General features: G+C 29.4%; 1 protein-coding gene across 1 annotated transcript; it reads right to left on the reverse strand.

Moving 5' to 3' along the window:
• Window positions 1-398: 398 nt before the first annotated feature.
• Window positions 399-9,888, reverse strand: LOC122271399 (uncharacterized). The gene is made up of 3 exons (XM_043052441.3): window positions 9,773-9,888; window positions 1,764-2,085; window positions 399-512 (listed from the first exon to the last, which is right to left on the reverse strand). Exons 1-3 carry the CDS (start codon window positions 9,793-9,795, stop codon window positions 399-401), a joined length of 459 nt encoding a protein of 152 aa, XP_042908375.2. The 5' UTR covers window positions 9,796-9,888.
• Window positions 9,889-18,142: the final 8,254 nt, after the last annotated feature.

Below are 18,142 nucleotides of genomic sequence, written 5' to 3' on the forward strand. Positions count from 1 at the left end.
AAATTTAATTAAGATTTAAAGATTTATTTATTGTAATAGATTTGTTTTATATTTCATTATGTAAATAATTACTACTATGTTATATTTCCATATTTGTAGCAAGCTGCAAAAATCATGGTAGATCCTTTATTTTTTTTAAGGCAAACCTTTTCAATATTATTTTTTAGTAAAGGAAATCATAATGGGATTATTAAATCACTTGCCTGTTTAAAGTAATTAAATAAAATTTAAATTGCCAAATAGATAATTGAATAATTTGATTTTGAAATTTGAAGAGATGAAATGTTTTGTCTGATAATACTATATCATATACCTAGCAATGTGAGGGAGATTTTTGAAGTAAAATATAGTGAACAGTGCTACTACGCATGATAAATTGTAAGCAATCCACTCACCGGTCACCAATAAGTACAGCTATTGCATCGCACAACAGTGACATCAAATTTTCCCGCAAAATTAGGCAGAATAGGTTTCGTCATCAAGGGAACAGTGAGACTTCTTTCGATGTCGTACTGTAAATAGAAACATTTTAAGTAAATAAATTAGATGCATTACAGTTTAACAAATATATGTACGCTACTGTGAATGACCGAAATTAAGTAAATGTCGAATTTTACAGGTCAATGTCAACAATGCCATAGTCGCGTTTGTGAATGTCCGAAATATTTGTCATATACGTTCTGATATTAATTTATTCTTTGGTATTATTGCATTTATTTGATATTTTAAGATCTGCTGAGGATGGATTAAGAGAAACGTGAGTTTTCGGAGAACCGGTTAAATGCATACTGGACAGTGGCACATGGCCTTAAAAAACATTGATGTAGGGTCTACCTTGCAAATGTATACCGGGCAGTTAATACTTGATTAAAATGCTTGATACTTGAGGAAACACTCGATGAAAGAGAACTGTCCCTTGGGTGTGTGAGGGAAAGAGTGGCACTTGAGTAAGGGCTTTTTAAAAGAATTTCCCTTGTATAAACTAGACCACTTAACTAGACATAGTATATATTTCAGAAATTTACCAAAGCGACTATGTGATTGTCAACATTCGCCCGTGGAAGTCAACGTATAAAGTTAAAGTGTATAGTCAAAGCGTTTCTTGCGTAAAAGTCAGTTTCTCATTGGACTTCAGCTGCTTTGTGAAAAATCTGGACTTTTGTTAATGGGAGAGAATTGTGTTCATTAAGTAATAGTTTATTTCAGTGAAGATAATCAGGTTTTAAAAGGAGTCAGCAGCATATCTAACCTAGAAACTATAATACGAGAATATTATGGAAATAGCTGTCAATATTATTTCGATTTATGATACATATAAGAGAGAGCCATTGGTGGAATATGAAAACTGAGTATTGATATCCTAATATTTGTGCAATTTTCTTCCTTGAGACATGATAAACCATGAGAAAATCGAGATAATTATATTCTTACTTACTATTAAATTGTGTCAAAATGACAAGTATGTGACATGGGTCGAAATGCAGACTCAAGTTAATGAGAAAGATGTTTTTTTACCAGTTCTGAAGGAAAGGAAATATGGACAAAGAAAACTTTGTGATTGCAAAATTTTTCGAGAAAATACTTTTCAACGTTTCTTGGCAAAAATATGAATTATATACGAAAAATTGGCGTAAGTTGATCTGCTTTCAGACACTGTCAGCGTTTCTGTTGAGCTCTTTTTAATAAGATTTTAGATCGTAAGGAACTATCTTAAAACATTCTTCTATTTTGAATCACTTATTTTTTCACATTTTTGGACTTACCTCTCTTAAGATGTAGTTGACATCCAGCCAGGCACGATGAAGAGATGGTGTCAATTCAACATCGGTGAAAACTAAGTCCACTTTAGTCGACTGATCCGTTACTTCATCTTTACTGGCGGTGGTAACAAACAAATCTTTCTCTTCACACAACTTCACCACCTTCTGAACATCAGGCTGACAATTCACCAAATTGCATTCCTGAAAAGGAACTTTCCAACGAAAGAAGTCCTCCTCTTCCTCTTGAGTCACATGAAGAAGTGGAATCTTTTCCTTCTTCAGTTCTACAGCATCTCCTTTTCTCTTGCCTCCAAAGGCCCGTCGCCTGAAAAGAAAGAAGAGGAACTCATTCAGTTTAACATTATAGTTCAAAATTTTTAAAGGAATGTATCGAGCCTTTAACAGACCAAGTACAAATTCAAAATAAAATTAGGCACTGTTCAATTATTAGTTCTCTTTAAACATTCTCCATTAAAAGTGTTTCATAGATTACGGACCTTCTCATATCAGGTAAACTTAGAAATCGCTTTATGTTTTCCTTTTAAAATAAAGTACAGCTAATGATTTTTGCTGTTCGCCAATAAATTAAATCCAATTCTCCGTATGTAGAGAAGAATGAATAAATCAACAATAAACATTTGCATAGGCGTAATATGAAAGGAATATACAAAAAAATTCACAAAGAGAAAAAAAAATCCAATTTTTATCATATATTATCCTTTCCGTGGAATTTAAGTTTGCAGTTTTGAAAATTATTTTTACAAATCTTCAAATCGAAATAAAGATTACTTAATTAAAATAAGGATCAATCAACACTGAGTATGTTGCTATTGTTCATGACAATTTCAGGTTTATTCGAGACATAAGAAATTCGAAACATTCTCTGAATAAATTTTCATTTTAGTGCATAATTGAGTTTTTGCTTCAATTACTATTGATTTTATATTATTTAGATTTATGAAAACTATACCCCCCCCCAAAAAAAAATTTAAAAAAAAGCACTTATTGTTTTAGATAACTTTAAAAGCACTGAAAATGTGACAGTTTGGCAAATAAAAATGACAGACCGTCGACACTCTTATAATTACTAGTATCGTCATCTTACCAAATCACAGAACATTACAAAGATTAGAGTTCTAAATTACTTTTTTCTCTATTTCCTGGGAAGCAAACATTTCAAAAACTATGTTTTAAAAAATTATGATAAAAGACAGTATGAGTACTTGATTATACTTTCGAAGTGACACTATTGTGTGGCCATTCCACTTACTGAACTTAGTTTATTTCAAAATAAAATTGAATAAAAAAATATCAACAGAAATAATTTTATTCATTTATGTTATAGAGAAAGAAACCCATCAATATTCACTATCGCATTAAAAAAAATTGCTAGTTTTGAGGAAGCGATGAATTTAATTACGCTACGAAAAAACTTTCACGTGAAATAATAACAGGAAATTTTATGAAAATTTGAAATAACTTAAGCAATTCAATATTGTGAAATATTTTTTATTTATTTTCTACTAATTCTATTCTAAACATGAAATTAACATAATTAGTAATCTTGTAAGGAACTATAAAACAAGTCCAAATTAACAAAACTCAAATTGGCGTATAAAATCTTCTGAATACTCAGAAAATGAAATGTATTCCTTTTTCAGGGACACGATTTAAATTTCCCATTCTATCGAAAATTTGAATGCAATTAATATGGAGTTTTCATGTTTGCAAATTTAAAACATAGATTGAATTTTTCGTCTAACTGTTTTTAAAAGCATCGTGCATTAGTACTAAATTCCGAATTTCAGTCATAGAAATTATTTGTACATCTGCACAAAGAATAAATGAATTAATAGTATAATTATGATCATTTGTCATGTATTATTATTAAATATTAATCCTACAGTTTTGTTCAAAAGGATTATTGAAAATCAGTTCCTAATATTTGATAGTTTAGGGAGCTGTTCAAAGCTAATTTATGCATTATTCAACGGGATACATAATAATTTTAAAAAAGAACTAGGAAATTAATCTTATTCAACTCAATCTTAATTATGAATTAAAAATCAAAAATATTATTTCAAAATTTCCAATTTTTTTAGAAAATTTATCCTCGATATGATTTTAAATATTCAGTAGCATAACAACACTTATAACAAGAGCAAATAACTAATTTAATATCTATAGAACACGATGACGTCATAGGGCTAACATTATTACGAATAGCATTGGAAATAAAAAATACGAGCTTACAGCTCGCCTGGAATCAAAAGCTTGTCATAAGAGTTTGATACACCTTTTAATCATTTATAGCTCTTTTGTGCCCGTTAGAAATAGAAAATTAAATATCTAAAATCCAGCAAGGATAAATATTTAAGATAATATATTACTTCCCTCATTATATTTCAGTTGGTTCAAACTTAATAATGATGCAAAAAGCACATGTGAGAATCTTTTAAGATGTATAAATAAATATGTGCAAAATAAATTTCATTAAATTGAATAAAAATTTTTTTCGTGTAATAGTCTTGCAAACTAATTTGCACTTTTTTCTGATTTCACTCATATTTCTTTCATTTATAGAGATATCGTGAGGCATTAAGGCAACTGTTTCATACAAAATACTTTAGAACTAATGTAAACGAAACATTAATAAAAAAAGCAAGCAAATTGTATTATGATTTACACTATTACATATTATGGGATAAGAATGCACAATGATAAGAATTACAAAAAATTCAAACACGATTAAACAATTCGATACAATTACAAATTATTTCAGGGGGGAACGTAATTTAACTATTTTAACAAACGCAGAATTTTCTCTAGAAACATAAAATAAACTAGGAGACTCCACCCCCTGCTCGCTAACGCTCGCCAACCCCCGAGAAATGCTATGCAATCCTATGTGGTTCACGCCGTGAACCATGGCTCGCTGCGCTCGCTCGCCAATGAACGCAATGTTCTAGCACAAAGTCATAGTATATTATCATCAAAGACATAATATTTTATCATCAAAGACATAGTATTGTACTTATGTAGAAGAATTCTATTAATGTTCTTATTTAATAAATTTCAAATTTAAATTAAATTAATTATTTATTTAGTTTAAAAATATAATTCAGTTTAGTAAAGAAATTTAAATATGCTATTACCCACAAAAAATAAAGATAGGATAGATTAAATTAGTTCATGGAAATCCAATCATTATCAAACAAGTTATTCAGAGTAATATTTTGATTTTTGTACCCCAAAAAAATAATTAAATCTTGGTATAGTTTCAGAGAAGATATGTGAATCATTTTACGAAAGCCCTTTTCTAGTGTAGTAATAAGTACCAAATACCACAACACCAGTTATGAAATTTCCAGTAGTACCTAGTACCACAATAAATCAAGCATCACTGGAGTCGAGAAAACATTTGCAAGTTTTGCGATCCTCTAAAGCGGATAAATACTGTTTTTTCCTCAAAAAATGAAAATTAATTTAAGTATTTATTTAAAAATAGTGCTTTTCATAAATTTTCTTTAAGTTTCTTAATGTTTCGACTCTGTTTATTCGCTTATTAAGAAATCTATTTCACAAGAAATTTGTTATTCGAAAGAAATAAAAAAATAAATTAGAAATAAGGTATTAATGGAAATAATGCTTTTAAGAATGAAATGGTTATATTTTATAATTTAAGATTTAATAATTCTATTTTGTTAAATACGTATAATGAAAAATGTATATTTTGATTGATGATATTATTATATTTAGCATTATATAAATTTGCTTATAAAACTATGTTTACTATCATTGCTGTTTTTCGCCTGGAAAGTTAGTAAGCTAAATCGGAGCAAAATTTTTCTCTATACCCATACTATGCAAATTAAAAGGCAGGAAGATATTTATTTATTATTTTATTTAAATAAAAGAAATTTACATTGTACTAATGACTTCCATTTTCTACACTTTTTAAAATAAATGAAGTTGCAACACAATTAATAAATCATAATATTTAGACTACATTTGCCTTTGAGTCATAAAAAAAAAACAAGTCCAAAACCATCAATGTAAGAAGACATATACAGATGGAACATTTTCACCAAGAGAAAACATCCAAAAATATTCCTTCTATGGCTTATTTAGTCATGGAATCCTAAAGATGATAACTTTAGGCTGTCATGAAGAAAACAATGGATTGTGTGGAGATACTGAAAGAGAGAAAAAAGATTAAAAAATAATTCTTAATCAATGATTTTCTATCACTCATCACTTTCGCATTCTGGGTGAATTCTGTAATTCATTTTCTTTCAGTACTTGTAAGGTGTATAAGTCGAAATTCTTTACAGCGATATATTGGAACAATATAAGAACTATAAACTTGATTCATTTTTTAAACAAATACCTGGGTTTTAAAAGTAGCTGCAATATTAACTGTGTGGAAATATGATCCGTTATGACTGAGAGGATACAGCGGTCTTTTTCCAATGATTTGAACCGGATTCGAATCCAAAAGATAACTATTTGATACGAATTCCGCTTCCGGCTTGCACCGAACACAGTGCGGAAGGAAAATATTCTCAATGGAGGATAGATCATGGGTTAGAGTCCCCCTCACATCATTCCAACTGTGGGATGTTTTCGTGGTTTTCGTGGTTTTCTTGTTCATGTAACGCAAATTCGGGTTAGTTCAATTGAAAATTCTTCCAAGACGGCAAATTTATCCCAATACTTGATTCAGGAGTTTCCTTGTCTTCTGGATTTGGTTCAAAATTACAAAGCTACGGAGTTTAGCCATAATAGTCGTAAACCCAAACACTTGGGTCGACTGTTCAACGACAGTTATCAAATAAAATAAAATATATGGAAATGTAGAGTCGTGGTTGCTCAGGAGATCGAGCGTTCGCTTTGCAATGAGATGAACCAGATTCGAATCCCAGCAATGGTTGGTCGATATGAATTCCACACCCGACTCGCACAGACCACAAAGCCGACGTCTCATCCTCAGTGGTAGACGGATTATGGGTTAGAGTCCCCCTGACATCATTCTAACCGTTTGAAGTTTTCGTGATTTCCCTTCCGAGTAACGCAAATGAGGGTTATTTCCAACAAAAAAGTTGTCCACGAAGGCATGTTTCTCCCACTTCCAGTAGTTTTCTTGTCTTCCGGATTGGCTAAAAAATTACAAGGCTGCGGATTCGAACATTGGAAGTCGTAAACCCAAGAAATTGGCATGGTTGTTCAACGACGGTTATAAAATAAAACAAAATAAACTATGGAAATGTAAAGACAAAATGCCGGAATATCAGAACATTATCTGTTACGAAATTTTTAAATACTGTAAGCGAGAAATAAAAAAGGCTTTTAAAGTAGGTTACTCTTCATTTTTCATAAATATGAATATTTTAAGTTTTGTTATTTGTGAAAGACGTATATCATTTTCTTATTTGGTGCCATTATATTTTAGGCTTAGACACGTAGTCGGCAATACTTCCAAATTATTATTAATTATTATATCAACTTATTTTTAAAAAAAATATTATTAAGTTATTGAATTTCTACGAAGCATTTTCGTTACTCATCAAGCATTAAGAAAGATTATAAAAATTAAATATCAAAAAAATGCATAAGATGCTGAAACCTGAAATTACAATAAAATTCGATAGTAAGGTTTATTCAAATAAAAATTGAAAAACTCCTTTTTTGAGGAATTGAATGGAAATCATAGGATTTCTTTACACATAATATACACATACAGTCGAACATTTTCTATTTTTTTTTTCATATTTTGATTCTTAACTTCTAAAAACCAAACAATCTTGTGAAACTTTAAAATAAATTATTACATTTTAATAAAATTTTAATTTATACTCACGCAGCTTTTTTAACCCACTTGAACATGATTGAATTCTTTCAAAATAAAGATGAAAAATTCCTCTCAAAATTAAAATCTTTCAAGAGTATTCAAAATTTCCACATCAAAGAAATTTATGGAACACAGAGTTTAGTTGTTTATTGCTTCTCTAATATGACGTCATTAAATAAAAATTAGCATCAAACTGCTATAAAATGATGATGCGTACCCATTAAAAATATTCAATTATTTTTTGATCATTATTTTAATATTGAATTGAGTACTTTTCCGATTCTTCGTTTTCAAATATGCGAAGATTTTGTGCATAAAACACACAATTACGTCACAAACGTTATAATTTTATTAACACGTTAATAAAACGTTATACCTATAATTGAAACGTTATACCTATATTATATTACGTCATAAACGTTAACGTTATAATTTTTGTATTAAGACTTCGATCAGAGATATAATCTCTAGAAAATGCTAAATTGAAAACTTTTTTTTTCTCCAATGGCAGGCATTGAATTTGAATCTTTTACCTATACTGTGCCAGAATTGTTGCTCATTTCGCGTTACCCAGTGGGCACCTGTGAACCAAATTCACGGAGGCGAGCAAAATTGCCCACGCCACACTGCCACAAACCCGTTTATAGGGTGGGCCACATTCACACATCATACACACACACAACAGAGGACAGCACAAAGAGAGAGAGAAACATCCATGCCAAGAGCGGGATTCGAACCCGCAGCCAATGGCTTCGCAGTCAGGCACGCTAACCGCTCGGCCACCTGACCGGCAAATTGAAAACTAAAATGATGCTGTTACGACAGAAAAAATAATGGACTGGATACGTACAACAAGTGTAAAGATTTTTTTTTCTTTCATTCTTTCTGCGGTATTGAAATATTTTATCCCTCAATGAACTATGTATGAAAAAAAGTAGTTTCAACACTAAAAGCCGATTTAAGTTTCTGAGACATTCTGATAATCTTTAAGAATAGAAAAATATGGTATTTAGGCTTGAAGAAAAAAAACTAACTTGTATGCCAAATATGGTTACGAATGTTTTCAGAAAAGTAATGATTTATAAAACTCCGAGAATGCAATGTACAAGACTATTAATTTCTCCTCTAAAACCTCTTTTAAAATGAATACAAATCTATAACGTGATGCATGAAAATTAATACCACTCTATATTATGAGAAATAAGGTGTTCTATAATATGTTTCTCTATCAATAGCACATTTTAAAGTATCGGTGAATTTTTCAGGTATTTTTTTTGCAGTATTTGTAGAATATTTCGCTTTTTTTAGAGACTTTTTGCTATTTTGATATAATTTAGCAATACTAAAATAAAGGAGAAGCTAGTAACGACATCAAATTATAAGATTTTCAGTCATTGACTTAATTGAGAAAATACGATTTCATTCAGATAATGAGATTTGCAAACGCATACAAAAACGAAAAACTGGATTCAGTGATTTGATCTATTACATCGGATGACAAAAATGTTCACTTGAAATATTTACTTAAAAGATGATAAATTTTTTTTTCTAATAACCTAATCAGGTTGATACAATAAGAGTAGATTTGAGTTGATATTTGATATGTTTCTTGTTTACTAATTATACTAATTACTATTGCGAATCTTGTAACAAAAGTGGTACCTGCCATATAAATCAAAATTAACAATCTTTGCTTTAAAACCTATTGATATAGTTAACAAGGAACTATATCTGTGTACTAGATATATTACAGTTTCACACAGATAATAAATTTTTTTAGAGAAGCGTTAACAAAGCATCTTGCAATTTGCCACAAAGTAACCGCAGTTTTTATTAACGTTTATCTTTATTCATAACTTTCACCGTAGAAAATATTATTATAGCTATATTAGTACAAGAATTTAAAGTTTGCCTACAAGCTTAAAGAAAATATTACTTTTGCTCCAAACGTAGTTTAAAAACCAAAAGTTCAAGACTGCTAATATATATCTAATTCAAAATTTAAAAAAATGAAACTATACAAAGTTCATTTATGCGTTAATATTTAGCACTTTTCAAATTAACTTCAAAATGAATTATACAGTAAGGAAATATATCTTATTCATTAATATAACCTGAATCATCAATAATTAGTATGAAATTAAATATAAAAAAAACTTACAGCTTCTTTAGATAGTTCATCATCTCGATTTGTTTTTAAAAGATCGAAATTATTAAAAGTTCTTATAACAAGAACAATTGACTTGATTAATATTTTTAGAACACGGTGACGTCATAGCTCTATCAGTAAGAATGTAAAGCATCATGAACAAAACTTAGCTTATAGCTCAAATAGAATTACAATTTACCTACGAGCTCAAAATACATTTTAATTCATTAAAATTCTTTTTCCTTTTCTCATCAGAAAAACATATAAAATCAATTTAAATCGAGCTGAAATTAATATTGAAGGCAACAATTTTATCTTTCTCATTAAATCTTAGTTGTTAAACCTATAAATCATACAAAAGGCAACTAAAATGTGCTATTTATTTCATTTAAATTTTCAGAGATAGATTTTTGGCGTAAAAAAGTCTCTTTAGATTAGATAAGGTGAAAAGTATTTTATAATCCAATATGTTGTTTTAAAACACATGGAAATGAAAAGTTGCAGTTGAATTGAAATAGTACCTTAATAATTATTAAAATTTTCTTTCACACTGAGTTTTTGAGTAAAAGGACTTTTAATTTTCAAAAATGAAAAAGAGTGGATTTCAAACAAAAAAAAGGAAGTTCCCAAGACGTGACGAAATGCGAAAAAAAGTTAACTATAAGAATCTCAGACTTTCGACTTTGTCTTCGCTTGATTATTGATATAATATTTTTCAATTTACTGTTACTGTTCATCTATTAATTATCAGAAAATTGTATCAGCTGTAATGCATTCTGAGAGAGTAACTTTCTTGTCCACATAGTTAGCGCAAATTAAATAGCATATATGAAATCAATTCATTGAAATATTAAGTTTGTCACTAAGTAGAAATTATACAGATTATACATTATAAAAAATTATACAGAGTAATATTTTTTTTTCTTCACTAAACTTCTTTTTAAAAAAAATAAAAGTTGGTACTAATCCATTTAGAAAAAGATGCAGAAACTTTTTACGGAAGCCCTTTTATAAGGTATTAATAGGTACCTGAAACCACAACACCAGTTAAGAAATTTCCAGTTGTACTTAGTACCACAATAAATCGAACATCACTGGTGTCAAGAAAAGTTTGACAATAAGGTTTTTTCTTGAACAAATAAAAATTAATTTAAGTATTTACATAAAAAGTTTTATTTTCTTCTTATAAATTATCTTTAATTTTCTAAAAATATCGACTCTATTATACTATATTCACTAATACTATATTAGAAATTTAGTTTACAAGAAATATGTTATTCGAAAGAAATTAAAAATAACTTTGATATAGGGTATTATTGGAAATGATACTTTTAAGAATGTATTACAATACATGAAACAGTTAAATACATGATACATACCATGAAAACTTTTTCACTGCTTGCTATTATAATATTTTGATCCTTGATATCATTATATTTAACATTTTATAATTTTGTTTAAAATAAAAACTACGGCTACTTTCATTTTTGTTCTGTGCCAAGAAAGTTAGCAAGCTAAATCAGTGTAAAATTATTCCATACCCATATTATGCAAATTTAAAGATTGAAAAATATTTATTTATTAGCTATTCTTAAAAAAGAAATTTGCAGTGTATCAATGGTCTCCATTTCCTACACTTTCTAAAATAAATAAAGTTGCAAAATGAATTAATAAAACATATTTAGGCTGCATTTGCCATCAAGTCATAAAAAGAAGTCCAAAACAATCAATGTAAGACATATGCATTGATAAGCTTCCTGTAGGACATGCGCAGATGGAACATTGCAGAAAATATGAAAAAATAGCCATCATGTGGTTTATTTAGTCATGGAATTCTAAAGAAGATAACTTTCGGCTCTCATGAAGAAACCAATAGGTTGTATGGGATACTGAAAGAAGAAATATTAAAAAATAATGCGTTCGCCTTCCAATGAGGGGATCCGAGTTCGAATCCCAGCGATGACTGATCGATATGGATTCCGCATCCGGCTTTCACCATTCACAGTGTGTTAGAGTCCAATTGCAGTCAGGCTACTCGTTGGAGATTTTCGTGGTTTTCCTCTTCATGTAAAGCAAATGCGGTTTTGTCCCACCAAAAAGTCCTCCACGAAAGTAAATTTCTCAATATCCTGAAGTTCCTTTGTTTTCTTAACTGGATTTAAAATTACAAGTTAAACTTTGGTGTTGATGGAGTTGAAAATGTTTGAAGGAATTACGGAGTTGAACTTTGGTTGTCGTAAACCCAAAAAATTGGGCCAGCTGTTCAACGTCGATTATAAAATAAAATGGAATATGGAAATGCAAAGACAAAATGGCGGATGATCAGAACGTTGTCATTTACGGAATTTTTAAATACTATAAGAAAAAAATAATAATGGCTTTTACACCAGGTTCGCAGTCGTCTTTCACAGATATGAACATTTTACTTTTTCTTATTTGGTACTAACATATTTGAAGCATAGACACGTCGTTGGCAATACTTCCTAAGCGTAAGTTATTTATTATTTCAATTTATTTTTAAAAAAAAAATGAATTATTAAGTTAAATATTATTAAGTTGTTACGTTTCTGCATAAAAATTTTCTCTACTCATCAAGCATTATAAAAGAATATAAAAATTAAATAACAAAAAAATGCGTGAGATGCATAAACCTTTAATTACAGTAAAATCCGATAGGAAAATCCGATATGTTCAAATAAAAACCTAAAAACTTTTTTTTAATAATTAAATAGAAATCATAGGATTTCTTTGCACTTAATATACGCATATTGTCGGACTTTTTCAATTTTTCTTCATTTTCCTTCCACGTCCGATTAAACATGCTTTTTACCATGATGCATTTTATGTATTAAAAAAATCTAAACAAATACAATACAATAAACAACTTATAAACTAAATAAAATAAAATTTCGATGTGCATCACAGCGAATAAATTATAATTTTGATTTAACGTAACAGCACAGATTTTTCTATTTAATATTTAACATAATTTTTAATTAGCTTTTAATATACCCTTTCATTCAGCTAAGATTCACTAATTTTTCTAACTAGTCTTTTTACTAGTTTTATTTTAAAAAAATTAATTTAATTTAAAAATTTAATTAAAAAAACTAGTAGATTTATTTAGTTTTTTTAAATTAAATTTTATTGTATTTCATTTTTAGACGTTAAAAATAAATGCAATGAAATAAATTACGTAGTGAAAGTCTACAGTTTTTGACGGCTTTTTGCTGGCGCCCTTATTAATCAAGAAATATCAAAAAATCTTCTGAAACTTTTAAAATAAAATTTATAAATTTTAATAAAATTTTAATAAGTACTCACACAGCTTTCTTCATCCACTTAAACATGACTGATTCAAATTAAGGATTAAAATTCTTTTCAATATGAAAATCTTTTGAGATTATTCAAATTTTCAAAGAAATTTATCGAACACAGAGTTTAGTTGTTTATTGCTTCCTTAACATGACGTCATTACATAGAAATTAGTAGAAAGCTGCTAAAAAATACTGATGTCTACCCGTTAAAAATATTATTTTGAACATTATTTTAATATTGAATTGAGTACCTTTATGATTTTTCGTTTTCAAATATGTGAAAAATGTGTGGATGCAAAAGCATTATGGTTGTCTAATTGTCAAGGTTTAGTTCCATATGCAAGTTCCATAAGAAATGAGAAATATTTTCTTATTTCAAAATTAAAAATTATATTTATTTAAACTATGCAACTTAGTCAATAGAAGTTTAATGATATTTTTAAATAATAATAAGCTGCATTTTTTATCGCTGAATCCATCAAAATCTGTAATCTACCAAAATTCGCAGTTTTTCGTAGAGCAAAGACTCTTGAATCGTTAAATGTTTTGATTTCGTAGTTAAAGTTTTGAACTTACGGATTTTTGGAAATATTTTATTTTCCCTTACGTAAGTTTGATATTTACACCAGTTACACCAACCTTAAATTATCTGGTTCCATGAAAATTTTCACAAATTGATATTTTTGTATTTATTTTTATGATTTGGTACTTTCAACTCCAAAAGAAGTAATGTGATTATGCCAAACCGTGAAATTTAAATCAGATTTAATTGCATACCAGTAAGCGACTTCACGTGCCGAGCCTGCGTTTTTTCTGATTCGACGAATATCACGATTTTCCCAATGACGTTACTTTTTATTTAAATGTAAAAATCTCCCCAAATTGCCTTCTAAAGTCTTTAAATTATTTGTGCATTCAAAATTCCAAATAAATCTTTACTGCAAAATGGCAAGTTTAATTTAAAACTATAGCTTTGGTTCAAGCGTTTTTTGCTCAAGATATGGCATTTTTATTTTTCACGGTAAAGGAACTTAAAAAAAAGTAGGAAATAGTCTTCTTTTTTTCTTCTTTTTATTCATAGATCATTCGTAATTCTTAATTCAGAATAAAATCATGGATTTACGTTTCACATATATTTTCTCGCAGAGAAATTTTATTAGCCAAATAATTTTAAAAGATCATGTGCAACAAGTGCACTAAGCGTGAAAAGGGACTGTTAAGCTGCAAAATGCTTCTTTACTAACTTGTAATTAGCTCCAAAAAAAGAAAGATTTTTGAAAGATCCTTCGCTTTTAAGATTTTCAAAAAATACCAAAGACTAAAAGGGTTTGTATACGATAAAAAAAACGGCTACTATACAATATTTGGTGCCTGTGGATTTCAGATTTAAAAAAATATTGAATGAGCATATTAGAATAATGATGTTTCTATTGCATAAAAATCTAAAGAAACCTTAACCAATTCTATGCTTTTATTCGATGCTGAGACTGAGACATGATCATTCTTGTTTATACTCTTTTTTTTTTTCAACAAAAAATGTAGTTCTTTTTAGTAATTATAGATGTTATTGTAAATGGCAGAAATGGGTGGTTGTTGACTTTCACCGCAGAATATTGACAATCACATAGACGCTTTGGTAAATGTCCGAATTAGGTCTAGTTAAGTGCCACTGCCCGGTATACATTTACCCGGTACACCGAACGCTGATTTTTCTCCTAATCTATCTTCAGCAGGTAATAAAATATCGAATAAATATAGTAATATCAAGGAATAAAATAATATCAAATCGTATATAACGAATATTTCGGACATTCACCAAAGCGACTATGTGATTATTGACATTCACCGGTTCATAGATGCAAAGTTCTTTTGAGGTTTTACTATTATGTGACATTTCCAATCGCAACATATTTTTTTTTTCTATCTTAAATCTAATAATAACTTCAAATAATATTTTTTATTTATGTACTTAAAGAAAATGAATTTTAATGAAGACATCATGATTTAAGGATGCAGGGAAAAAAATACTATGTTAGGTGAAGCGATGTATTTTATTTCTGTGAAGAAAAAAAATTCACGCGAAATATTTACTAAAATGTTTGAAAGAACTCTTTAAAACAAAAATAACTTAAGCTGGTTGTTATTAAGAAATATTTTCTTGCTTCCTATTAATTGTAAACATGAAAGATGTTATATTTGATATTCTTGTACGGAACTATAAAAGAAGTTAGGCTTAACAAAGGAGATTTGATTAACCGTGATAAAAAATTTTAAAAGTATTCGGAAAATAAAATGTACTGCTTTTTTTCTACACAATTTAATTTTCCGATATTAGCAAATAATTCGTATGGAGTAATTCATTTATAAATTTCAAAAAGATAATATTTCTTTTATTAGAGTTTACAAAGCATTGTTCATTTTTTTTAAAGAATTTGCCATAATGTGGCAATGAATTTCTTCACAAATAGTAATACAGCTACACTAGTACCAGAATGGGTAATACAATTGCGTGCATACATTATATTTTGAGTTGCATATTACATTATTTATATGAAAAAGATGTGTTTCATATTGCATTTTTACAAGAATATTATTTATATGAAGTTAGCATTTTTGGTCCAAAGATTGTTTAAAATCTACTCATAATGTTTGGTTAATTTATTCTTAACGAGAATTGTTTAAGAAATAGGACTGTATTTTGCGTTAGTATTTAATATGAGGCATATTAATTTCAAAAACCAACTTTAAAGTAACCAACTTTAAAATATATTATAATCGTAATTACCTTAATTATCACTGAAAAATCTAAATAAATATTATAAAACTCACAGTTTTTTCAGAAACTTCATCATCTTGCTTTGTTTTTTCAAGAATCAGTATTATTATACCAGCATATACAAGATCAAATTATTAATTCAACAATTTTAGAGCAATATGACGTCATTGTGCTAACATTATTACAGAATGGCATTGAAAATAAAAATTAACTTATAGCTCAGATAGACTCGAAAACATTTTATTAATATTTGGAAACAAGTTTTTTTCTTTTATAACTTTTATCATATCTGTCGAAAAAATAAACGAAACCATCTAAAATTTAGCAAGGAAAAATATTTAGGATTCTAAATTTTTCCTCAATATATCTTAGTTGATACTTATTTTTATTAATACCGAGAGTACTTACAGCTAAAATGTGTAATTAGGGTATTTAAAAATGTACAAACATGTTTTTTATATTCATTAGATTAGATAAGAATTTTAGTGTACATCAATATCATTCTATCAATGTAAAATTTTATAATACACGCAAGGTCACTATTTTACATGAAAAAGTTCAGAGCTATTTTGTAAATCATACATTCATCGAAAAAGTGATGGACTCATTTATGTTTACTATTATATCATAAGTTTAGTTGACCTGGTGGCTGAGTGGTTAGCGTGCCTGACTGCGGAGCCGCTGGTCGCGGGTTTCGAATCCTGCTCGGGGCATGGAAATTTCTTTCTCTCTGTGTTCTATGTCCTTTCTCCTTTGTGTGTGATTGTGTGAATGTGACCCACCCTATAAACGGGTTTGTGGTTGTGTGACGTGGGCGACGCTGCTCCACCGCCGTGACTTCGCCACATGTGCCCACTGGGTAACGACAAGAGAGTAGTAGTTCCGGCATTTCGTGGCCAATGGGACAACCCCCAAGTGCCCGCCATTTAAAAAAAAAATCATAAGTTTATTATTATCCAAGTGGTAAAGCTGAATTATAGAAACACTAGAAATGCGAAGCCAACAAAAAGATCAATAAAACTGCAGGTATAAATAATTTTTAATGCTCCGTAGAACTTGTTAAAGTTTAGTACAGTTCATTGTCAGACATACTAAAAAAAAATTCAGACAATTCAAATTTTTTTTTCCAAATCATTTTTCCAAAAAAGGCCAAAATATCGTCTATACTGATTAATTTATATGTTTGAGGTCCCAATTTCAAACTTTTCAGATTGAGGCTTAGAACGTGAAGATCCGATCATTAGATCAAAAATTATTCAGTGGGGCAGTCCGTTTTCTTCTTCTTTTTTTTCTTTTTGTGTGTGTGTGTATGCGTACTATACTTTTCAGGAACGGTGGGGAAAAAACTATCTATCTTATTTTCGATAATAATATGATTCACTAGAGCCGCGGTGACTCAGGGGATAGAGCGTTTGCCTTCCAATGAGGTGAACCGGGTTCGATCCCGGCGATGCCTGGTCGATACGAATTCCGCATCCGGTTTGCACCGACCACAGTGCTGATGCGAAATATCCTCAGTGGTAGACGGATTATGGGTTAGAGTCATCTTGCTGTCAAGCTAACCGTGGGAGATTTTCGTGGTCTTCCTCTCCATGTGACGCAAATGCGGGATAGTTCCATCAAAAAGTCCTCCGCGAAGGCAAAATTCTCCCAATACTAGATCCGGGAGATCCCTTGTCTTCTGGATTGGGTTCAAAATTATAAGGCTACGGAGTTGAACGTTAGTAGTCGTAAATCCAAAAATTAGGTCGGCTGTTCAACGACGGTTATAAAATTAAAATAAAATAATATGATTCATTAGTTTTTTATTACTTTTTCTCTCTTAAACTTCATTGTTTCTCATCAAGCTCTCATTTTGAAAATGTAAAGATAAAGCTAATCGGTATGAATGCGCTTAATCTGACTACAATTCTCTTAGCTTTTCTTGCAGATATGTATATATTTTTTAAATTTTTGCCCGCAAAGAGTTAATTTTTTTGCGCTGTATCGATAAAGATGAAAAAAGACAATTAAAAAAATGCATACAAAACAAAGAAAGATGTATCACAGCATCACTTAAGAATATATAAATGGAACAAATCAAAAACACAATTTAACAGCGCTTTCTCTAGACAAAATTCTCAAGTAGTTCTTTACAATACCGCTTAATTAACAAGGGGGTACCGCCCCCTGCTCGCTCCTAACCCTTTCTCGGAGGTTACGGCTCGCTCCAGTCACAGACCGTTTAAAAATTGTAAAGCTTTAACTAAATATCTCGATAAAAATGCTGTCTAATATAATAATACTGTA

Source organism: Parasteatoda tepidariorum, chromosome 4 (genome assembly GCF_982258835.1).
Source record: "Parasteatoda tepidariorum strain Cologne lab strain chromosome 4, Ptep-v5.0, whole genome shotgun sequence".
Classification (NCBI taxonomy): domain Eukaryota; kingdom Metazoa; phylum Arthropoda; class Arachnida; order Araneae; family Theridiidae; genus Parasteatoda; species Parasteatoda tepidariorum.